Genomic DNA, 26,065 nt, shown 5'->3' on the forward strand with positions numbered 1-26,065 from the left:
CGTGAGCTGACATAAGGCTGATAATATAGCTGAAGAGGTGCAGATAGAACGAGTGGTCGGCAAAAAGGTGTGGAGCTCACTCACACTCACTCATGAAATATATTTTGCCCTTGGAGCTCACTCGGACTCAGACTCACGAAAATGTTCCTCAACCGGACTCACTCGGACTCAGACTCACTGAAAATTTTCTCAGCCGGACTCACTCGGACTCAAACTCACGAAATTATTACTCACCCGGACTCACTCAGACTCAGACTCACAGCTCGATCTGAGTCTGAGTGAGTCTGAGTGAGTCGACTCATGAGTGAGTTTGCCGACCTATGCCAGCCACCGATGCCAGCAAGGTCGTAACCCCCCCTGCCCTTTGTTCCTCCTATTTCATTACGATACGTTTTGCGCCATTCAGTAATATTCCAAGGCAAACAACTATATGTTCCATATTGCCCTGCTACGCGCGCAACAGTTATACATCGTTCCTTCTTTCCGTTCCATTTTTTAAATGTAGGAATTGAGGCCTGAAGGACGCACGGTTACGTAACAGCTGAACAGAGAACGTAATATTAACTCATGCGGCCGCATTCAGCGTAAATGAACACAACAAGAGGACACGAATCGGTACGATACGATACTCACAAAACCTTGCACGTCCCAAATAGTGGCCAAATCCCAGAAAGATACGTGTTGACCTCATTGATTACGCCATCGGATTGGGTCACGATGTCGCCGGCACGAGAGCGCGCACTGCCCACTTTTCTACGCGCGGTTGTGCACATCGGACGACACATTTCCGCGTATCTGTCGCCAGCGTGCATTTTGGGGTACATACTTCAATATCGGCAAGGGCTTATATTGTCATTACTTAACCGAGTAAGCGTCAGTGCGTGACTGGACATCCAGAGCGTTACATCGGTGAAGTTCTTGTCAGCTTATAGCAGACATGACGTCAGAGGTTCGTATAGGGATTGCGCTACAAGTCTAACTATATGTAGAAGTATCCCATGCATTGCTGTTAGCGAGATTCAGTAAAAAGCTTTGGTTGGGCGTCCGCAGCAGCTCAGCGGATGACGGCTTTCTTTGGAAATGTCTGGTGGCATGTGTCCGCGGAGTTGCACGCACGCTTAGTGCGCAGCGCATGGTGCATAGTACGCAGAACTTCTGCTCATGCGCACTATGCGAAAAGCGCCGTTTTTACGTAAGCAACGCCATTGCAAACGTAACGTACGCAGTATACTCAAAACTTGGAGTTTTTGAGCCGGAGACCCCAAGCGACGTGTGTACGCACGCTCTTACGTTCCTTTGTACTCCCAGCCGCACTCACGAAGAATACAAAGGAACACAAGGACTCGCGTACGCAAGCTGCTTTGGGACCCCGGAAATTAAACTCTTTAATAGACAGTTTTAACTGGGCGTCCGCAGCAGCTCTGCGGACGCATGACCCCACGAATGAAATGTAAAACCTCAGAAAGCCAGCTTTCAGAAAACTATGACGAAGTGACTGGTTCACCTATTTTTTTTCATGCGCATTTCACGCTTAACCAGATCAGTACAGCCCGCCCGCAACCAAAGTACTCCTTGAAATCACGCGAGTCGGGGATATTTTGATGGCAAATATTGTAGTAAAAAGAAAACAAACGCATGCTGCCAAGTAAGCATTCTGTCAGCCAGTCCCACAGGTGTTACTCAAATGCATGCAAGCCTTGCAAAAAACATTGCTTGAAACATTATCAGTGCTACATCTCGCTTTATTTTTTTTTCTTCCTACAGGTACCTACTGTCGCATCATCTGTGCTTACCATTGTTTTGCTACCATGGCTATCAAAAGCGTCTAAAATGCCACCGAACATTATATTCATTCTTGCTGACGATCTGGTTCGTATACGTATGTATATGTATTTTCTAGCTGTGCTTGTCACTTCTAATAGCACGAAGGGATATTTCAGTTTTAATCTTAATGTGTACAGAACAAATAGCTGCAATCTAGCCGAAGTACAAACACATAGCGAGGTAAGAGCCTCACTGAAGATCTGCATAAGACCTCAAGAAATGCATTAAACAGACGTATTCGACCCACCTCTATACTTTTATATCTTAATAACCACTAGATTACTGAAAAAAAAGTTGACCTTGCCATACAGTTTTCTATCTATGTGTTCATTGTTGCTGGTGTGGCGCTCCAAACAACGTCCTCGAGCACTGTGCCGATACTCTTGTATGCGAGATTCTGTTTAAACTTTATAATTCAGCAAACTTGGAGCAAGACAGGCCATAAATCAAGTAAACATTTCCACGTATATCGTTTAACCCAATTCCATCTATATATGCCCTACGGAAAGTTCTCAGACATTACGTGCGTCTCGTGTTTTTAATGCTTTGAGCGCGTAGGATGAGCAATAGAAGAAAAGAAACTATTCGTGAGCTCGATCGATAAGCGCTTGAAGTGCTCAGCGTGATCTGCTGTTATATTAACATCTCTGAGTAAGACTTGTTGCTGGGCGAGTCGGTTGACGTCAAATGGATATATATTAGCGCAAACAAAGACGTGAAGACTCGAGAATGCCCTTTCTGCTTCTTACTATTTCTTTCTCGAGTCTTTGTTTCTTTGTTTGCGCTAACATGTATCACTGGCGTCAACGTCTCTTTTTTTGTTTTATTTGCCACAGTTCGCGTACTGCGCTATTTGCCTTCGAAGAATGACGCTACGCGGTTAAGGGAGTTCTGACACGATTTTGAGACATCGGAAAAGGGACATTTTTCGTTTTCTTGGTACGCAGTGTTAAAACACTTCACACACCGGAGTCAGACAACACGTACAAAATATTTTACTTTGATTTTTAATTTTTCGTCCCCCAGCATCTTCAAGCCAGTCCTACCGCAATGGGAATTATGCCGACAAGTCAACACAGTTCCACTGAATTTGAGAACTCTGCGTCCTGCAGGCGGCCTAAATCGCAGAAATCAAGGTCAGAGTCGCTGGACGACAATTCAATCATCGTTGTTTGCGTGCTCCACGAGTAGATGACAGAGCTGCCGCTAATACTTCGCGAGTTGCTGTCTTCCCGTGACGTCACACTTGTGAGACGTCACTGAGAAGCTGCCCCCTCGATACAGAAACCGAAAGCGTGTATTTTTTTAAGGTAGCGGTATTAAAAGTATATTCGATGCAATCCCAGCCACCACAATACTGTTTTTAGGGTACTCGACACCAGTGTTTTTATGTAGAGCAACAATCTGAAAATACTTAAAATTCGTGTCAGTACTCCCTTAACGCTATAACTCAGCTATACGCATAGAATGATTCAACATCGCGCGCGCGTACGCTCCGCTTCTCATTGTTTAAATTATACTAGCTTGGACAGAATCAGTCAGGGATCGCGAGCCTTCGCTTACCTGCAGGGTTGGGACGACGTGAGCTTCCACGGATCGCCACAAATCCCGACTCCAAACATGGACGTCTTGGCCGCAGACGGGATCATCTTGAACAACTACTACGTGCAGCCTGTGTGCACTCCGTCCAGAGCCGCACTGATGTCGGGCCTCTACCCTATCCACACCGGTACGCAGAACATGTGCACGAACGCCCACTGGACAGACTCGCTGCATCTCGCTTTCACCACGTAATCTGTTGCAAAGCGTTTTCTTTATTTTTACTCCGGTACAAAAAAGAAAGAGACAGAGTGTGAATGATAGTGAAGAATCGTCCCGGATTTAAGGCTGTACTCGCGTCTGTTTCTAGTTTATCAGCAACAAGAAAGTAAACTGATAACGTAAACAGGTAAGAGCGTGAATATGGAGCTTCAGTACGAAGGAAGGAAAAAAAAAAGGAAGAAGGCAAAGGCAGGTAGGTTAACCAGACACATGACCGGTTGGGGAATGGCAAAGGGGAGTAGAAAGATGAGAGAGAGAGGAGGGAAGTAAATAAGAAAATTATCAATAAATGCGCTGGCGGGTATGCGACGGTGGCACTATACAATAGTCAATGGCGTTCACAAAGGCCCGTGGTCCTCAAAAGGGCGTCCGCATACACAAACGTACCCGGCGTGCGACAGCGCGCCCGTGAAACAGCAGTGCGGTTAGCCGTACGCATAAGATGCGAGATAGATTGCTCTCTGGCACGCGCGCGAGCTGGTCACGTGTTGCTCGATCACATTCCTCCTCTCTCTGCGATCTCCCTTTAGATCGAGGAACCTGATTATGCTGCTGCAGCTGGAACTCGCGCGTACGCATTCATTCGCAACGATCTTGAGAATGCACTCTCCCAGGTGCGAAATAACACACGAGAACGTCACTCACAGCCCACGGCGACTGCAACGTAGTGCCCGAAAAAAAAATGCGAGTAGACGCCGGTTGTGCTATTGCGCATGTGCACTGCCACCTCCGAAGGTTCTATGCGTCCGCGAAGCTTCTCCGAAATAGCAACTGAAGCTCTCTATTGATAAAGAAGCGTAAGTACGACCTGTTGAGCACAAACGCAAGCTGACTTTAGAAACCGTTTTTACGATTAGGGACCCCAGAGTAAATTACGTGTCCTCATTTAATTGGAATATAGAAATGCATCTGTAAATGGAAGGGAATGTGGACGTACAAACAACTTGCGACGGGTTATCTATTTAATTATCTGTTTATTTCCGACGTAAGCAAGAACACTGACTCGTCCTGAATTGAACGTCGCAACTACTGCATTAATGTACAGAACAAGTACTCCACACGGTCAGAACCCAACGTAATATAATTGACGCCTCGTGTTGTGCACACTTACTCTACGAGTCCAAATGAATTAAACCTGTATTCTGCATCTCGGAGGTTGGCATTCGTAAATATACGGAGTACAAGCTGAAAGAATGTTCGCGAAAACTGCGCGTAGTATTACTTAGTTCATCGGGCAACACATCTGTTTAGCTGCGAAATGACGATAAAAAATATGCTTGCAGTGATGACCTAGATCGTCCGGTAAGTTCGGTATTTGATCCGCAGGCATGGAGACTTCAGTCATACTCATAGGCGAGCCGTGGGGTCTGCCACTGCACGTCAGACTGATGCCTCAGTACTTGAAGGACCTCGGTTACCAAACACACATGATCGGAAAGGTAAGCGAAGGCCGCTTAGCGGGTGAAGAGGAAGGCGCAGACTTGGCTTCAGGGTGAAATCCATTTCGCAAACTTAAGAGCTCATGCCTTACATTTAGCTCTTAAATTCTAACCATGACGACTACAATAAGAGAAATAAAGTGGCACATCTTGCTGTAAATGGTGTGAAGTACTGTACCATGGCAATTAATTTTAACTCGTAATTCACTGCGAAAGTACGCACAAAGTGTATACGAAGACAAAAGCACTGGTATTATGGTTCAATCTCGCTGAACGATTGCTTTAGATGAGCCGCCTTGCTGTAAACCAATGCTCTTTGAATTTCGAAGTACCGTGCAATGCGGCAACGTTCGTACAAACAACATATGTAAGCATCATAGCCTTGGGACGGGCATTGTTAACGATCGTGTTTCTTTATTGACGTGAAGTAATAGAAGAGCTTGCCGCCTCTAGTTTACGCCTGCTAAGTAGCCCTCGTCGTTTGGCAAACAAAATTACACCTTTTCCCGCTAAAGGGGACCATGAGGCGATGCGAAGCCGGAGCACTTGCACGATCGCGTTCCGTTGGCGTTCGTTGGGCATTCTACCGACCTCGCGTCGTGGAACGCGAAGAGGGACGCTACGCGCGTCTTGTCTTCCCTCTAGCCTAGACGCACGGTGTAAGAAAAAACATGGCTGATCCCTCCGTCATAGGAATCGGTATAACACGAAAGTTAAACGTGTCTTCACAGAAGTAGTGCTTATTGCGTAGTGATATATGAGAGCTTGTATAATGTCTATTCGTGTTTGGCAGCTATAGCACCGTTTGACGTGGATGCACCCATGTCGACAGCATGTCTCTATCGCGACGACTAACGCCCATGATCATTATTAAACCGTTGTGGTAGCTGACGGTGTGAACATATATTTGGACACAGCGAATCGTGAATCCCGCGTAAGGACGATATCAACAAGCTCATAATCAACACTGGTACCCGGTATGCGCTTCTTCAAAGCGTCGTCAATTAAGGAGAGAAACGGCACGGTGTGCGCTTTCTAGTAACGGGTAGCCGACGCCTGTGCTCATGCATACATAACACACACTGCGCTTCAGCAACACGGGAGGTAGAGGTTCGTAGCCTGAGCCGCAAACGCGTGCGTCCCGCTGCCGCTGGCCTCTGTCTCGCAGGCGCTGCTCTCGCTCCACCAAGGCACGACATTCGCCCGTCGAAATCGCGTCCTTTCTGCAACGCATATTGCAGCAGTTTTGTTAGTCGGTGCTCTAGCAATTGAAGATTGAAGCAGTCGGCCGCGGAGAAATCCCGTTGGTGCACGTGGAAGCTACTCCGATGAGCCGACGCACGCTAACACGAAGCCAAAGGCAAAGAACGTAACTGCGTCAAGCGTGCCTCGGCGACGGCGGCCAGTCTACCTCTCTGGTATCGAGACGCTTTAACCATTACCTCCGATATCGCGTGCAATCTCGGAGGAAGCGCTAGTAAGTATCGATCGTGAAGCATTACTTCTTTTCACACCTCACAGACGGCGGCACCGCCCCGCTCCGCCCGCCGCGAAAGAGAATGTGCGAAAGATATAAGGCGCGTTCGCGCCGTATCCAGCATCTCCCGAGTTAGCTTACTCGGTAGCGTGTCGGGCGCTTGCCGTCGCGGCCGCAACGTCGTGGGTTCGATTCCCAGCGGGGTATATTTGTCCTGGTTTTTTTCTTTCTCACCCGTTGGCGTCCATTTTATCAACGTCATATCCGTGACGGATGTACTTGGTGGACCCCGGCATAAAACACTTTCGTGTTAAAATAATTTAGGTGTGGACACTCTCCGCCCGCCGCGAAGGAGAGCGCGTCCAGATAATGTTCGCCTTTAATACATGCGCCGGCCGCAGTTTCGTGGGGGGCGCTGCGACATGGGGGCTTAAGAAACCTATTGCGACGAGGCGAACGCGCGTTGTTCTTCATTTTTTTTTCACCTCATTGCATTTTTTTCACGGCGAGTTTTCATACGGCCACGGTGTAAACGGCGCACCCGACGCACATAGCGTCCCTAACAGCGTTGCGTACGTAAAAGCGCGGCGTCTTGCTTAGAGCGCGTGAGCAGTCTTTCTGCTCGCTGACTTCTCACGTGCGCAACGCCGTTACGGACGCTACGCACGCAGCTCGTCTTCTATAGTACATGCGCCGGCCGCGGTTGCGTGGGAGGCGCTGCGACATGGGGGCCGAGAGGAGGAAAGAGGCGAACATTATGTGGACGCGCCGTCGGGCGGAGTGTCCACACCTAAATTATTTTTCTTACACCGTACCTAGACGTTAATTCTCACATGGCGAGCGGGGAACGCGGTCGACAGGCGTGCGAGAGGGGGGCAGCGTTGGAGAGGAGAGAGAGGGGGAGGGGACGCGCATGCGCTGGTGCTCATCGCGGCGTTGCGCAGGGGAGAATTTCGGCATGTCTAGCCCGCGTTTCAGAGGAAGAGTGGAAAGGGAGAGGGGAGAGGGGAAATGGAGAGGGGAAGTGGAGAGGGGTAAGGGGGAAGGGAGGGGAGAGGGTAAGGGGAGAGGATAATTGGAGAGGGGGAGGGGAGAGGGGTAAGGGTGGTCACGCCGCACACCACCACCACCGGATTGAACTCCGCCATAAGATACTTCGCATCTAAAATGTTATCACAAGATTAGTCGCAAAACGCTAAGTACTATCCGACAGCATAAACACAATGCACCGTGCTACCAGGGATTAGAAAACTAGAGAAGGTAAACATATGCAGATGCGTAAGCAGTAGAAATGCTCGGAATTTTCGAAGAGCCTGTTAAATTTTATTTTACAGACAAGTGCACAATACGCAAGTAAAGAAACTTAACATGTTACGTAACCACTCGACAACATATAACGAGCCTCGAATGCCAGAAATTTGAGATCGGTGCCAGGGCTTCATTGTAGGTTAACGTTGCATACGTGGACACAGTGAAGGACGTTTGTGTTGTATGTTTCCTTCTACTTCGATCAACGCCACCTAGACAAACCTTCGATGCGATGAAGGAGTCTTGGTTGTACGTCACTCTTACATGAGATGATTTGAAACGTCCTGGTGACTTATCACTCGGTTCGCGCTCTAGATCGTCTCAACGTTCCTAGAAGTTTGTGTTGGAATAAGTTGTTCCTAAACACTTGCATTTTCCTATGGCGCATAACAAGTTTATATAGTTGATATATCTGTAAGAGGATGCTAATACACATTAGAAACCTAAGATGATGGTATTAAAGGAAAATTGTTAACGTGACGAATGCTTTTCTGTGCAACGTCGCTTCTGATCATGATCAAGCAACCTTAGTAAAGAGTTATGAGAGCGAGACACACTGGAGTCAATAGGCAGTCTTAGTGTAAGGTACCCAAAGCTTCGCGTTAGCGTTTCTCGCCACAGCGCATGCGTCGTACGCTAACCTCTTGGTTACACTTAATTGGTGGTAAGTAATTAGTTGACGATGGGCGTCGACATAAAGTACGCGGTAAGATAGTCACACCTGATCGCTTTCGCCTTCGGGTCGCCTTAGCCAAGTGCACAAGAGATCATGCGAGTTCTTGCTTCTTTATTTTACGATGGCTCTCCAAAAGTGGCGAGAAGGAAGTGAGTGTATGTGTGGTCACCCTCAGACTATGGTTCCCCCTTTAAGGGCCATTAAACCACCCACAACAGGTCGAAATTTATTTGTGGTGTTGCAATTGTGCACGAATCTGCAACAAACACATAGCCGTGAGGATCTTTCGAAACGGTACCGTAAATGCGGAGTTGCACACGTTTGATGATACAGAAGCGGCCCTCGCTCGTTTCGCTCTCCTCTTCGCTACGCTCCGTTCGTCGGCTCGTCTCTCTCACTGGCCGAGGGCTCATCCTCGCCGTGCGAGGAGGAAGAGCAGGGAGCTCGCATACTTGCGAGCAGACAAACAGGTTGTTGTTGCGGACATGGCAAATGCACGTGGTGACGTCACGAGCAACGCTGGGAATACCGAGAGGTCCAGAGAAGAGAACTGGATTTTTTTTTACAGCGAAGCTGTTGTAGCTCGCCGTAGTTTGTGCAGTGTCACCAGAAAAACATCATGAACCGGTACGCGCTCTCTTCGTCCTCTTCTTCATCGTCGTCGTCATCTTCATCTTCTGCTTCGCTCCCAAAACACAAGCGCCGATTTCTCTGGCGCGGGATGCAATAACTCTGATGGGCGAGACGATGAGCACAGAGAGAGAGAGAAAGAAAGAGAAATAAAAACAGAGCAGAGCACAGCATAGTCTTATAAAGTACAGTATAGCAAGGGGATGGGAAGAGGAAGTGAGGGAAAGGAGGATAGATGGGATGGTGAAGAGGTCGGAAAGGAGGAGAGGAGAGAGTAAAGGCACACCATACAAATAAAGAGAAACAGGGCGAATGAAAGACAGAAAGAAAAAGATGGAGAGAAAGAGGGAGAATCAAAGAAAGAGAAAGATATAGAGAGCGAGAGAAAGAGATAGAAAGAGAAAGCGAGAAATACAGAGATAGTGCTTCTCGCTTCCTACTTTTTTTTTGGGGGGGGGGGAGGGGGTGTCTTAGGGGTCCTTTGATGCGTGACCCTATGGCTATAATACAGAGCACGCTCTGGAGACTAATCCGTTTCTAGGACAAGCTCGTTCCTCATGCGTCTCTGTTGATGCTGTGTTTAACTCGTTCAAATTAATGCGCCTACGTAAGGAACATTCGCGATCTTCTAGGCCAATTTGCAATGCCCGCACGGGCTCGAATATAAATTACATCTTTACTTTTACAAGGAACGAGCAAAATGGTAATATCCGTGTCCTTAGAGCGGCCGTCTCTAAATTAATTAATTTCGTCCCTGTATAAGGAGTACTAGCGGGACACGTAGAAGTTCTCTAATTCCCCACGCCTGCCGTTAACGACTCAAGCGTTTGAAACGTACACACGCTTTCGGAAAGTATAGTTTTGCTTCGACTTTGATTCTTCATACGGCCACCGTCCGACTCTGTGTATTCCGCGGATCATTCGAATTATGCGACTATGACAGCTCCTGTTACTCTACCGTGATCAACCCTTTATTGTTGCAAGCTGTATCTGTACTCTATTCTCTCAAACTTTTATTTGCACTCCCTCCTTTTTGCTTTTTGGTGAAACACAGATAACTTCCCGAAACTCCTACCAACTGACCCAGATTTGTTTTTCAGTTTCGAGTGTACGTCGTACACAAAACCTTCTCCACGCCCCTGCACGTTTTATTTCAATCACTTCTTCTTTTATATATAGTAGGCTACTGACTGCGGTCGCTTGCCCTTCCCGTACTTTCTTTTTTTCAAGTGCTTCGTTTTCTGCCCGTAAACGACAAACTCACTGGCGTAGACAAGGGGACAAGGGGGACGGGGGAGGAGAAAGGTTCAAGTCTCCCCCGAAATTTTGTAATTTCGCATGTGTGTATATACAAGCACACATACAAACACACGCGCGAATATACATAGAAGGTGGTTGAACCCCTCCCCCCCCCTCTCCCCCCGAAAAAAACTTTCTGGCTAAATTGAGAGAACGGCAGCATGGGCTAGTTGGTGATTTGTAAACGCAATAGGTTTGTGCGTTTGTGCTGATGTGTTCTGGTGTTATCAGCTGTATATATTTCTAGCGTTTTCGCTAATAAAATTCAGTTGAAGTCAGCACCTGTGTTGTGTCCTTTCATACGTCCTCGTTCTCGTAGCGCTGTGCAAATATGTCGATTCTGGCTAAGCCCTTGGACAGGCTATCTAACGAACGACACGACAGCTGTACAGGAAAGGTTCCTCAAACAAAATGGTCATTGCATGTATTTATTTCACCATACATGCTCAGCTGGAGGACCACTCGCCACTGTATTCTTGAGCAGCGACTCTCCGGTGAAAAGGATGACATTTCCTCGCAGTATTTCGGAAAGATGCTAAAATGAGTGCTGCTCTTATTCTCCAGTGGCACCTTGGCTACTACACGGAACAGTACGTGCCCACTGCCCGCGGATTCGACTCATTTTACGGCTACTACAACGGCGAGGAAGACTACTACAACCACACCCTCCCAGTCCCGCAGGTTTGGTACATTCTTTATTTGTCTATACGTCGATGTCATAATCGGGAGTTGCGCGTTATCAGCTCTCACCACCCCGCTGCATCGATCATGCTACACCGCGACCCGCCGTGGTCTACCTTAGCGCAGTGGTTCTCAGGCATGGAAGTTTCGGGGACCCCTTGTGGACTGTTGGAAGGGATGAGGGAACCCTTTTTGTGAGAGAAAAGGAGGGGGGGTCATAAATTACCGCAACATACAGCGTGAAATGGGTGCCTTTTGTTTCTCCCTGGTAAAGAATGGTCAAATTAAACTGCCACGCCCATTCGATTTCAACAGCCAGTCAATAAGTTGTGCGGTCTGCAGCCACATTTAACTTGTTTCTATCTATGTATGCTCTGCATATATGCAAGCCCGGAAAAGCATGCTCGCGTGCATATGCCGCAGAAAACTACAACAAAAAGCTTTACAACCATAGAGATGGGGGAAACATAAGTCAGCTCCCCCGCAATGCGAAAATGTTATGCGATGAAGCATATCAAAAAATCAGAAGGAGCCGCTGGCACGGGACATAGTGTGCCTCCAAAAACTTTTTTTTTTTTTCAAGGATGGGTTTCACGGCACCCCCATTTAAGAACCACTGCCTTAGCGGATAAACTGTCGCGCTGCTAAGTTCGAGGATGCGGGTTCGATTCCCGGCCGCGCCGGCCGCGTATCGATAAGGGCGAAATGCAACGAGACACGTCTACACGTGACTTGCGTGTGTGTAGAAGAGCCCAACGTGGTGAAAAGGGACCCGGAGTCTCCCATTACACGGCGTGCCTCAAAATCGTATCGTAGCTTTGGCTTGCAAAAAGAAAAGAAAAACTTAACCAGAAACTTACTTATGTTTACCCTGCATTACGCAAACCACAACTGACAAGATAGTGTCGTAACATCCTAAAACGGACACAAGGCGAGTAAAACGAGTCCATATCCTCCACTCTAATGAGTATTGATGGAGGCTCTTTTCAAGGAACACTGGGGAGAGATTTGCCCGGCGGCACGCATAGCGTGCCGCTTTGCAGCCATGCAGCCAGTGAGCGAAAAAAGCATAACGCAGCCAGCAAATTCAGTGCTAAACAGCTATAGCTTCTAATCAAGGACTTCCGGCGAAGCCACTCGTAGTAAGTTCAGTAACGGATAAGTTCACGCGCCTGCGAAGCTAGTCGTACCGAGCGCTATAGCACTAAGCTATAAGAAAAGCTCAGCATCGAGTTTAACGACGGCCTTTTGGGAATAATTAGAATCGTGGGAACACCCGGATGGGCTCTACAGGCGCTTCCGTCCCGCACGAGGCATTCCGAATAACCGGGAGGCCTTAGATAAAAAATAAACGCATGATAAGCGCGAGTTCAGTGCTCCTTTGATCTCGCCCTTTCTCCGGAAATTTCATCAAGGCAGGGCGGCACTTTGTGGAGCATTAAGCACTGGTAGAGCGTATTATAGCTACGCGTTACCCCAAACATGAAGGCGCCGATAGTGGATCGATTGCGCCCTCCTGTTTCTCTTCGAAGCACTTCCGGCCGAGCACTTACTTCTGTTTTCCGAATATTCAGATGAAGTCTCGTAAAAAAATAAAAGTGGCACGAAATCGGTAGTTCTCGTTTTAGTTAAGAGTTGCACTTGGATACGTGTGATATAGGAGCATAACTTTACTTAACTTAAGGGCCAATTAACTCAGAAGATTATTAACGAAACTTATTTGAATGAGCTCATAGAAAGTGCAGACGGGGGTGCTATGCTGGACGCTGTCGAATTCGGCCGTGTTGTCAAATTCCGCCATTGGTCAACTTTGATTGGCCCAGAGGACTGCTACGGCCTTTAGGACTGGCTTAAAATGCCGCCATTGCAAATTTTGACGATATGGCTGAATTCTACAGTGTCCAAAATAGCACCCCAGTTTTCTTGCGAACGGTTGGGATCGTTGCGGCACCTGGCGGAGCATATCTCAACAACGCGCTCCTTTCTACATGGCCTCAGGGATCCGCTTCTGCAGTGCGTCGAAACACAATGTTAGCCCGATCAATGCATAAGGGCACACAAAAGCCAAAGTGCGAGGGCCACGAACACGAAAGGCACACGAACGCCAAAGTGCGAGGGCAAACTCGCTTAGTGCGCCAATTCTTCGATCATACTTTTGAAGACGGTTGGGATTCGACTGAAGCATTGCGTTGGCGGCATTTTCTGTACCATTTTATTACGTTGCAGAGAATCTGGGTAAGTCTGGGTCGGCTGCAGCCAAGGAGCCATTTATTTCTGAGGATTCTGTGCGCCTGCCAAACTACCAACTTTTTCTTTTCATGTACGCGCACAACCCTGATTGTGTTATGTAGAGCATATACAAGGTGACCTGGTATCTTGCTTGACATTCATGTGAATACCTCTGGATTTTTTTTTTTGCACCTGCATCAGAGACTCCCAAGCCGAAAAGCAACTTCCAACTGCAGTGCCAAACGATTGATAAAACCCGCCTAAAGCGGACAAAGAATAGCGCAGACGCGCACTTCAGGAAGTGAACATTTCTGGCAACACAGTGCGTAGAGCGGCCAGAAAACCGTATTATATGACTTTCTACTTGTGTTTTTTTTTGTTTGTTTTTTTTTTTTTGAGACGGTGGAGCCTGCCGACCGAAACTAAACTTAAATCCACATAAACTTACTCTTATTCCACATTTCGTGAGGGAAGATAACTTGACAGGATGCTAGCGACTTTTCGCTTGACGTGACGTTCATGTTTTATACATGCGATTAGTCATTTGCGAAAAGAAGCGTCGATATTGAAATGTGCACATTGGGAACGCAGACGAATCTGCCCATACGTACTTTTCAATGTTAGTTGCAGCCTTTTTACTTGCTTTTTTTTTTCTTTTGCACAAGGGTAAGTAGTAGTAATAATAATACTAATCTTTGTTGTCACCTTCAGCAATACATAGTAGATAACAGGCCTGTCAAAGCCAAAAGAGCGCTTGCAGCACTATAGGGCCGGTATATCGGCAAGCGAGAGATGAAAAACGTCCCTGTATTCTGAAAAGTTTGTTACTTATCATAACAAAAGGGAAAAAATAAAAATACAAACATGTAGCTTGTTCGCACTAGATTTAAACGCAATAACCAGCAAGAATGGAACCAACAATAGCGAGATTATTATTATAACGGCAGAATATGAACACAAAGCTACAGCTCATTTTAACAGTTTATACACGGTATCAAACAAACTATCAACAAAATATTAGCATAAATAATGCGTTGTTAAAGTGACCTCAGCATATTTCGTAAAGTACGTTTTGTGGTTTCAGAAAGAAAAGAACGCTATCGGGGAGCTAATTATAATAATAATCAATCAATCAATCAATCAAACGTTTATTTAATGTGCCCAGGAACAACCGTAAGGTCTTTGTACTGGCGCACGAAAAAAAAAACAAAGGAAACATTCATAATAAAATATCAAGGATAAAAAACGTTATAAAATTGCACATATACAACTATGCGCAGGCAGAACAAAAATATCAACAGTGTACGAGGCTATGTAAGTACAGTGCAAAGCTCGGAGCAGAACAACGACTGGGAGCTGTGAAAAACGTCGAGCTCCAAAAAGTAAGCATTGTGAAGACGTTGTATCCTGCCAATGGTCGAATGTTCACAGAGGCAGGAGGTTACATGAAAAGGTCTATTCTCTCTGGTCAGCTTACGTGGAATTCGGAAATTAAGACAGTTGAGCAGTACAGGGCAGGATATGATACCATGCACAAGCTTGTAAAGAAATAACAGATCAGCGCGATTTCGTCGGCAGCAAAGTGATGGCAATGATAATAATCCAGCAGCGTTAGAACGAGATCCAGAGTCATTTCTAGCGAAACGATGGTTGTAAATGCTTAGGAATTTTTTCTGGACTCGCTCAATGGCGTTGCTGCTGGAATTAGGAATGCCATTCCAGATCACAGATGCATACTCTAGTTGAGGAAGACATAGCGCGGTGTACAATTTTCGGAAGGGCACAGGAGAACGGAATTCTCTAGACATTCTGCAAACACAGCCTATAGGGTGCGAAGACCCCGCAAAGCAACACGCTTAGCGTGAGCAGAAAAGTGTAAGGTGCTATCAAAAAGAACACCTAGATCATTGATCTCACATACCTTACACAACGACACAGAATTGACAGAATATAAAAATGGCACACTAGATGTTTTTCGAGTGAAACTCATTACCTTGGTTTTTGAAATATTTAGGGAGAGGTTATTGCTCCTGCACCATTCAGAAAAAGAACACAAATCAGATTGCAGCAAGCGACAATCGATAACTGAATGAATTTCCTTAAATATCTTTATGTCATCGGCATACAAAAGGAAAGAAGAATTCCGAATGACAGAAGAAACATCATTAACATAAATTAAAAAGAGGAGTGGGCCCAGTACCGACCCTTGAGGAACCCCACTAGTAGCTTTATACAAAGAGGACGTTTGGCCATTAACGGCAACGTAACATAATCTATCAAGAAGACAGCTATGGAGGAGATTCACAATTGAAGAATCAACATCAAAGTGTGCAAGTTTATCCACAAGCAGCGAATGGCTGACAACATCAAAAGCTTTGCTAAGGTCACAGTAAATAGCGTCAACCTGTCCTCTCTGCGAAATAGGCGTGGAGACTTGCATCACGAAACTGGCAAGATTAGAGACAGTTGAGCGGCCAGCGAGAAGCCCATGCTGATTCACAATCAATGAATTTTTTACATCAAAAGACAATATTTTGTGAAGAGCAAGCTAAAAGATTTTGGATGCGGCACAAAGAAGGGAAATAGGGCGGTAGTTCGAGACGTCACTTTTACAGCCAGACTTAAACACTGGGAAAACACGAGCAGTTTTCCACATGCTAGGAAATGTTGAAGCATGCAGACACTTATTAAATATGGTAGTCAATACTGGTACAAGTATACTGCCATAAGCTTTTAGTGTGGCAGAGGGGATGCCATCTGGGCCAGCTGAAAAGGATGGTTTCAATCGCTTAATGCATTCTGAAATGGAATCTTCACCTAGCGACACAGCATCAGCTGTGCCAACTGCCTTAACCTGTCGACCGTTACTAGCTACAGAGGCTGGAGACTTATAGACAGATGAAAAATGCATGGCAAAACAGTCAGCGACGGCTTGAACTTCTACTCCATTTGGGTCCAGTATCCTGAAGGACTCGCCATTTTTGCTCGACCGTTTGCACACATACTTCCAAAACTCAGCCGGCCTGTCAGACGCGCTTTTTTCTAAATATGAAATATATAGACTGTGATCCCGTTTATAAAGGCGTTTACAAAGAGTACGAAAACGACAGAATTCTTCCTTCAAATGAGTTGATGCAGAACGTTTATACTTCCTGTGTGCACGATCTTTATGTTTCAGTGCACTTATAAGTTCTGATGAGAACCAGGAGGGATATTTACAATGATGAGGTGTATACTGGGAATGAACTTGCGCATGCTGGTCAAGATAAGCTCCGTAAACTGATCGACTTGATCATCAACATTGGGTTTGTCAGTTACCAGTGACCAATCTGTGGTGGACAAGTCATGGTACAGGCCAACGTAGTCACCTCGCTTGAAGGCAAATCTGGGCGTTTTGTCGATTTTTCTGGGAAAGCTTGGTTTTTCTGGTGAAATACAGAGTGTTAGTTTGAGTGGTGGGTGAAATTTGTCAGGTCGAACAAGAGAGATGTGAGAGAGTGATACTTCGATAGGTTGATTATTAGAAATACACAGATCTAAGACGTTACCACAGGAATTGGCAATACTATTGTGCTGCTGTAGGGAATTAAAAGCGAGAAAATCTAACAATACGCTGCATTTGTTCTTTAAGAAATGATGATAATGAAAAAAATTAAGTGTGGTCCAGTCAATTCCAGGTGTGTTAAAATCGCCAAGTACAAGAATTTTGTGCTTCTTATGTGAAATTACCACATTTTCAATAGAAGAGACGATCTGATTAAAAGCAATTGGTGAAACGCTAGGCGATACATAGAAACATCCAATCAACAATTTTTCACAGTGCTCAAGACTAATTTCGATCCAAATTGATTCAGAAATTGTTTCTATGTCTTTGCGTCTAACAGATCTTAGAGAACTGTCTATAGCCATCAATACACCACCACCTTTTTGTTTAGTTGCACAGAAGCCCCGATCACTGCGGAAGGTGGTGTAGTTCGACGGAAGATGGACACAGGAAGGAATTTCACTGCACAGCCACGTTTCAGAAATCGCAATAAGGTCAAAAGAAGACGAAACAACATTAGCAAAGAATTCGCGCGTCTTAGTGCGAAGACCACGAGCGTTCTGATAAAATATATCCAAATTACACGGCACCGTTGCTTACGGGTGCGCACTCTGAGGGATGGAGCATGTCGCCGTGGAGAATCCCACGAAATGGTTTGAAAATGCAACCGCACGGCCACATTGACGGGTCATTCAGACGTTTCGATGTATCTTCGTCAACTAATAATAATAATAATAATAATAATAATAATAATAATAATAATAATAATAATAATAATAATAATAATAATAATAATAATAATAATAATAATAAACGCCCTTCCGTCTGTAGGGCATAAGTGAACACCGCAACATGCACATTGATAGCATATACTGAAAGTACGCTTGTCTAGAGCACAACTAATTGAAGTTGTTCTCATTTGTGCTCTATCGATGCACGAAACACAACTTGATGACTGTGCTTACGACAGAGCTCGCAAGTCGGCCTTGACTTCTGGCTCAACGACGAGCCACTCAGGAATGAGACGGACCAGTATTCGACTACATTGTTCGGCAAACAAGCAATCAAGTTGATCCAGGAACGGGACCCGAAAAAGGTGCAGAAGCCTCATTTGCTTGATCAAAAAATTATATCTTAAATACGTTCAGTCGAGTAATGGTACTGTCGTCAGCAATATGAGCGGGAACACGGCAGCGCGTGGCAAATAGCCTCAAACCCGATGCTGGGCGATTCACGGTGGCCGCCGTCAGAAACAAAGCGGACGCGGTCCCGCTAACTGTTAACGCTCCCGCCTAGCTAATTCTGACACGAAACGGCAGCTGATCGCGTGTCACCTGCCGTTAATGATGATAAGGAACGTAGGCCACGCAGAGCGCGACAATTTGCTGTCTATTCTATAGCTCCGCGCGAAATACCACTTTTTCATTCGCTTGTGTGTGTGTCAACAGTATATCGAGACACAGCAAGATAGGAATCAAAAACGGTGATGTTCTTTGGTGCATGTGAGCACTACAAGAGGCGCTGCAGCATCATGCCGTTACCTGTGTCATATGATCCGCCTGCGTGAAAACAGACTCGTGTTGGGAGTGACAGCAGTTCGCGGAAAAGCGGCACACTACCCAATTATTTATCACAACATTATCCGAGTATCAGTCGAATTGGGATTCGAGGCTATTTGTCACGCTCGGGTGTTCCAGCTGATATTGCTCATTGCAGTACATTCGCGTAGTCAGTACCGCACTGTTACTTATGGTACATTCGGCTGGTTGTTTCTGAGCGCTCCAGAGCACTCCGGCGAAGCGCGTCTCAATCGGCTTGTCGAAACCGAGCGCTCTGAAGCAGGTCAAAGGCGACAGTGTCTTCAAATGTTCTGGGCGGGAGCTTGGTGCCCTAGAGTAACCAGCCAAATGTGCTACAAGTGCTCGAAAACTGCCAGTGAAGTTGGCGGTACCATCGCCACCGCCACGTCTACCACGTAATTTGAACAAAAATGAGATAGTGAACGTGAATATTTCGCCATAAAATGCCGTGACACCGTGCGTGTGGCCCCTATGAGGGAAATGAAAAGTAAAAGATCCGTCGTGAGGGAAAATGGCAATCTAGTAATAATAATATTCCTAGTTATTGCCTCCAGCTCCCTCCGCATAATCTTAATTATTTGCGCTAAGAGTAGGATGGAAGAGCAGGCTGAACTAAAACAGGCTGCCGCTTTCTGTAATCCCAGGCAGAATTTTAATCATGGAGCAAGGAACGACTACATAACAAAAACTCAAGCGAAAAAATGTTGACCTAACACGTGATCACGCCACGGTAAGCTTTGCTGTATTCCATGGCGGAAATGGCCACGTTCAGCGCACGCTCCTCCGTAAAGACGTGCGCTACACCGACGTGCTTCTACTGCACTCGTACATTGCAGCAAGTACGAAATATGTGTACATCGCAACAAATTACCGAAGTTGCATAAGCGTATTGAAGAACGTAAGGGCACTTGTGCGTTTAGCAAAGAATCTGATCAAGTGCGTATCGAATGTGATGTCACCGGGAAGCAAGCACAGCGAGCGTCAGGTCAGGCGTTGGGCCAAGTTCTTTAGAGATAGTAAGCGGTGGGAAAAGTTAGTTTGCGGAGGTTGGCAGAGAGAGGTAATGGTCCTTCCTAGTTACTCCTTTGATCTAAGATTACGATTCTTGCCGAGTCGAAAGCGAAGCCGGAAGTGCCGAAGTCATTTACGAACGTAAAGTCAGCGAAGACGTTCAACTCGAGTACTAAATTGAGACGAAAGTGAATCCACAAGCCATAAGTTAAATGTAACGAAAATGAGTGTTCTACCACCGTGTAACGAACCATTGGGTGATTGCCAAAATGCTTAACTTTGCTTTCCTCGCAGATGTCTTGATCACTCTGTGAAGCGCGCAAGTACCAATCTGTACTGCTTTCTATATCTTGAAACGTCGTTCTTGCTTTCACCAGCCGTTCTTCCTCTACCTGTGTTACCAAGCACCTCATGGAGGTGCGCCAATAGAACTACAAGCGCCAAGTGAGAACGTCGACAAATTTCCCTACATCGGAGAAAAGAATCGAACGATATTTGCAGGTAAGATGTGAACCTTTAAATTCAGTGCGAACGCTATTCAAAAAAACATGGCTGATCCCTCCGTCATAGGAATCGGTATAACACGAAAGTGAAACGTGTCTTCACAGAAGTAGTGCTTATTGTGTAGTGATATATGAGAGCTTGTACAATGTCTATTCGTGTTTCGCAGCTATAGCACCGTTTGACGTGGATGCACCCACGTTGACAGCATGTCTCTATCGCGAAGACTAACGCCCATGATCATGAATTAACCGTTGTGGTAGCTGACGGTGTGAACATATATTTGGACACAGCGAATCGTGAATCCCGCGTAAGGACGATATCAACAAGCTCATAATCAACACTGGTACCCGGTATGCACTTCTTCAAAGCGTCGTCAATTAAGGAGAGAAACGACACGGTGTGCGCTTTCTAGTAATGGGTAGCCGACGCCTGTGCTCATGCATACATAACACACACTGTGCTTCAGCAACACGGGACGTAGTAGCCTGAGCCGCAAACGCGTGCGTCCCGCTGGCCTCTGTCTCGCAGGCGCTGCTCTCGCTCCACCAAGGCCCGTCGATTCGCCCGTCGAAATCGCGTCCTTTCTGCAACGCATATTACAGCAGTTTTGTTAGTCGCTGCTCTCGCAACTGAAGCAATCGGCGGCGGAGAAATCCCGTTGGTGCACGTGGAAGCTACACTACTCCGATGAGCCGACGCACCGACGCACGCTAACACGAAGCCAAAGGCAAAGAACGTAACTGCGCGAAGGGTGCCTCGGCGACGCCAGCGCGGCCGCTCTGGTATCGAGACGCTTTAACCATGACCTCCGATATCGTATGCAATCTCGGAGTAAGCGCTAGCGATCGTGAAGCATTACTTCTTTTCACATCTCACAGACGGCGGCACCGCCCCGCTCCGCCCGCCGCGAAAGAGAATGTGTGAAAGATATAAGGCGCGTTCGCGCCGCGTCTAGCATCTCCCGAGTTAGTTTAGTCGGTAGCGCGTCGGGCGCTTGCCGTCGCGGCCGCAACGTCGTGGGTTCGATTCCCAGCGGGGTGTCTTTTTCTTGGTTTTTTTTCTTTCTCACCCGTTGGCGTCCATTTTATGAACGTCATATCCGTGACGGATGTACTTGGTGGACCCCGGCATAAAACACTTTCGTGTTAAAAAATGCCCCCACCTCCCCGAAGGGAATCGTGAGGAAATGCGAATGGATTTCTTGCGCCGAGAGAGGGTACCGTTGCCGTCAGACATTCGCCTTCACTGACTTCTGCCATCGCCTTGAGAGGCGCCCAGCCAGCGAACGGTCGAGAGTGAGGTGCGAGCGGACGGGAGAGTGGGGCGCAGCGTTCTCGGCTCGGCGTTGGCGTTTCACAGCGGAGTCTCGAGCACACATTTCCGGATGTTCTTGAGAGGCGCCCAGCCAGCGAACGGTCGAGAGTGAGGCGCGAGCGGACGGGAGAGTGGGGCGCAGGGAGGAGAGAGAGCGAACGGCGAGAGAAGGAGCGGCGAAGCACTGCACCTACCCTCTCCTACACTCTCTCGCACCACATGCTCCGGTTGCTAGGGGCGAGGATAAGCAAGCGCGCCCGCAGCTGTTGCTATGGGAGAGGGCGCCGCGGACAACGCCGGATGCCTGACATAGCCCGACTAAGAAATGCATTCGCATTTAAAAAGAATGCCCTACTGCCCCATAGCGGCTCCGCTTTCGCGCGCGCAGGTCCGCTAACCTTCGGCACGAACAAAGCAGGAATACTGGCAGACCGTAAAATATAGGTGTCCCATATTGTGAGAATTACATACCAAGTGCGCGCATTGCAGAGGGTCCCACTTTGGACTGCCATTAATGAGGAAGGTGTCACTACCGTAACCTTAACACGCCAGATTACCAAACGGAAAACGATAAACTATCTGGGCAACCAAATGAAACCATCAGACCATTAAGCCAAGAAAAGCATACGGTACATTATTTGTTTTTCTTTACTGTGGTGTAGTAATTACAAAATAAATTGAAATTAATTAAAGCGGTCGAAAAAACAGCCTTTCCGTCGCTGGGGTCCGAACCCACAACTTTCGAATTAGCCGTCCGATGCTCTCCCGTGCGCTCCCTTGTACACTTTGATATTTCTGTGAGTGTTAGCCTGGAGGTTTTAGCCAGCGCCACTCGCAGCCAAGGCTACGAGTGTCTAATTCGAGTGGCTAGTTGTAGTAATAGGAGTGCCTAGTTATGTCTAACAAAGAAACGAGCCCCTCGAACAATTTCTCTTCTTACGTTCTAAACTACACAGGGTTCCATATACATCTTCCAGTGGGTTGTTTCATGTATAATCATAGCCCTCTTGAGTATCATCTCAATATTTATCGATGCCACACGCACAGAAATCCTTCATTTGTGTGGGACATGGCGTAGAACAGCCGTAGAATCGCTCGATTTCGTCGGTGTAATCAAAAAAAGTTTTTATTTACACAGTTGGAAGTCATGAAGACCGTGCTAGCAGTTCAGCTTCCCCGTTTTTCTCATATCGTGCTTGCTGAGGCTTCCTCTTCTTCTGTGGGACCGCCGGCGCTTGCGATAGAAACAACGCATGAAAGGTTCTTTCTCTCTCCCTCGATACATTCCCACAAACACACATTCAGACATCGCACAACAATCTGCGCAGGTATGATGGACGCGCTGGACCAGTCGGTGGGCGACGTCCTCGAGGCGCTGCAGCAGGAGCGTATGCTGGACAACTCGATCATAGTGTTCAGCAGCGACAACGGAGGCTTGCCGTGGGGCAACCACGCCAGCCGTGGCTTCAACTGGCCGCTACGGGGCACAAAGAACACCCTGTGGGAAGGAGGCACGCGGGCATCCGCCTTCCTCTGGTCGCCCCTAATCAGCCGCAGTCGCCGGGTCTCGCACCAGCTCATGCACATCGTCGACTGGCTTCCCACGCTCTACAGGGCCGCCGGTACTTGTCGTAGTGTCTCCTACTATTATGCTTTATTTCCTTTACGCCCTTTTTCCCCAGCACAGAGTAGACAGCTGGTCTAAGCGTTGGCTAAACTCCTTGTTAGTCGTTTGGTTGTTCCTTAGTAACCTGACGCAACCCACCGCGGGGAGTCGACCATGAAACGGGCGGTATATTGTTTTAGAAATGATATTGTTTTATAGTTTAAATATGTTTAACGGAATATCATCACTGGTATAATCATTAATATCATCATCGGTCGAAGAAATATCATTGACATAATCAAGGAAAAAAAAAGAATAATCTATTTTCGTCTATTCCTCCTCCTTATCAAATTTTTCGTCAGCCTTTGTCCTTTGTACGCTGTTAAAAGATCCCAAAATATACCAAATCACCAAGCTTTCGAGTCTTCGGCCACCATTGCCGACGTGTAAGCTACGCTTTGGCCTAACGTTAGGGATTCATAACATGTGGTCCACAAGTCACATAAGGCCTGAGAAAAGTTCTTTTTCTCTTGTCGTGTTCTACTGCTGCACTCAGGTTTTAGTCATGCAGTTAAGCAAAAACAATTTTGTCACCTACTACATACAGTGAACGACGTGTGCAGTCGGTGACGTCAGACAATCAGAATCGGCTGGAATATTTTTGAACACAAACAATTTAGAAAAGCATGCGCTCTTCTAAATTTTCACATCTCGAACACTTTGTTCTCGCTGTAAACCTTTGGAGGTATCACGATAGGCATCTGTCGCGTGCCTCCCGTTTTGTTTCCCCAACTCGCTGAACACCTAAGCTATACTGCGAAATGTGGAAAACTTTAGCGCAAGGTACCTATAGGTTGCTGTCCAAATAAAAAATTGGTGTATAACTTAGTCACTGAATAAAGATTGAGTTAAGGAAACACCGGTGTTACGACAGCTCACAGGTACCATTAATTACCTAGCCTATTGAACCAATATTTAGCCAATGACATTAGCAAACATTTGCCAGTGCTAATGATTTCTGGTAGTATGGAAGTAGATACGCTAGTTAAAGTCACGTGACTAAGAGAGGCGACCCGATAGACTGCACTGTCCGACGGTCCACGTTTATTGACCAAGGTCTACAAACGTTGTTCAGGATCCTCCCACATTTTCGGTCACAAATTATCGCATCCCGTAGCAGAATGTGGGTTAAGGAAGTCAAGGAAAACATTACCTTCAAGAAAATAACAGTGAACAATCGCTATCACACTTCATGCTTCACACTAATACACAGCTGTAAGGTTTGTGCCAATCGTACGGCCTGCATTACGTCCAAACAATGAGGCCCAGGCCGCTCGCGCGCACTCCCTCGCCCAGGCGGAGACCCGTCAAAGATGAAGAACCTCGACGGCCACGACATGTGGCTGCACCTGTGCGCCGACCTGCCGTCCCCGCGTACCGAGATGCTGTACAACATCGACCCCGTGGGCAGCGCGGCAGCACTGCGCTACCGAGACTACAAGCTGGTGCTTGGCGTCTCGGCGGGAGGAATGTACGACCAAAGGTTCCGGACACCCGGAAGCTCTCGACCCTACGCCGACCTGGACCGCCTGATGGCCGGGTCAAAGGCGGCACGCGTGCTTCGAGACTTCTACAACACAGGTGCCTTCCTCTTTCCCAGCCAGTGGCGCCAGAGGGCCACGCTGCACTGCGGCCCGACGGAAAGCTCAAACTTCGTGGGAGGCGATCCACCCTACCTGTTCGACCTGTCCAGGGATCCGTGCGAGCTTCACAACCTGGCGCCGGACAACCGCGAGGTAATAAGACGCAAGCGTAGGTCCGTTTCAATTTGTGTTCTGAAGCGCTCATCGTCGCGACAGGTCTACAAAAGAAAATTCCACGGCTTCATTCTTGTTCAAAAAGAGAAAGGTTCATTGTGTAATGATTAGGTGATAGTTACGCGACTCTTAGTGTTCGTAATCCACTTTACTACCTTCGGTATCTGCCACGTGTTTAGTCATAAATGAAAACGGACATCGCCATACCCTGTAATATAACGGGGGCGAAACAGGGCTTGGAAGACACTCTTCAAAAAACTCCTTCAGTGTACTCCGAGGAGGAAAAGTTAGCCTAATCCTTTGTTCTCGACATTGTTAGTGCTGCCACATATCAGTTTCATTTATTGATCCTATATGCGTTTCATTCTGTGCAGCTGCTGTCCGTGCTCATTCGGAGGCTGGCGAGCTACGCTGTCGCATCGGTGGCGCCACGCAACAAGCCCGTAGACCCGAGGTCCTTCCCACAGTACCACAACGGCACCTGGGCGCCTTGGGTGAACGTCGCATCTATGTAGACCACTCGACAGTGTTGAAGGACTCATGGAACAAGCCCAGCATGTGTTCGGGTCGAACCTGTACAGATGAATCCACTAGCTACGTGTGAAATTCTTTCGAAACCTATTTACGCCCGCGCTGAAAAGGTCTGTATGCCGGCGACATATGTATGATATTTTCATTACGAAAGAAAGGCGAGAAGTTCACCGGAGGAGTCTAGTTCATGTCTTGCGACTGCACAAAGAGGAAAGAACGACCCATACTGCCCGGTATGCAGCGTTCGAAGGATCACGTTCCCAGCGAGTCATCTGAAAGAAAACCACAGTTGCAGAGACTCGCAGTCATATCTGCTGGCTCGGATGTTCACCTGCTTTCAAAAGACGCGTCGGCCTACCGATGTAGAGGTGTGCTCGACTTCTTGACAAGCATACACGAAATGCGAACTCCCGACATCTTTGAGCAACGCTCTTCACGTCACCGACTCTGTCTGCAGTGAACAAAAGTGCATATGTACAGTGAGCGGGTGCGTGGTTACCGCGTTTACGTGGCGTGTATAAGTGGTGTAACGGTAACTCCGTCCTTGACTGCCGCTATAACTGTTCGTAGACGAGACGTACATAAAAATCGTGCAAGTCAAAACAATTTCTCGATGTTCTGTAGTCATACAGTCATAAGGGACTACGTGCCAACAGCCGTGTTTGTCAGCAAAGTGAGGCAACTGCTCTGGCTAAGCGACGTGACATGGCTTCGCAAGCTCTTTTGAACACGCGAACGCGTGCCCTGCGCTTGCAGACTCGTCAGAAAAGATTT

At 47.1% G+C, this 26,065-nt stretch overlaps 1 protein-coding gene across 1 annotated transcript; it reads left to right on the forward strand.

Annotated features, from left to right (window-relative positions):
* The first annotated feature begins 1,830 nt into the window (after window positions 1-1,830).
* On the forward strand, window positions 1,831-26,018 carry LOC119385978 (arylsulfatase B). Its single transcript, XM_049414183.1, has 9 exons — window positions 1,831-1,869; window positions 3,394-3,553; window positions 4,972-5,084; window positions 11,039-11,155; window positions 17,899-18,024; window positions 19,897-20,020; window positions 22,666-22,959; window positions 24,300-24,723; window positions 25,961-26,018. The coding sequence occupies exons 1-9, from the start codon at window positions 1,831-1,833 to the stop codon at window positions 26,016-26,018; spliced, it is 1,455 nt and encodes a 484-aa protein (XP_049270140.1).
* The last annotated feature ends 47 nt before the right edge of the window (window positions 26,019-26,065 follow it).

This window comes from Rhipicephalus sanguineus, chromosome 3, assembly GCF_013339695.2.
Source record: "Rhipicephalus sanguineus isolate Rsan-2018 chromosome 3, BIME_Rsan_1.4, whole genome shotgun sequence".
In the NCBI taxonomy this organism is placed as follows: domain Eukaryota; kingdom Metazoa; phylum Arthropoda; class Arachnida; order Ixodida; family Ixodidae; genus Rhipicephalus; species Rhipicephalus sanguineus.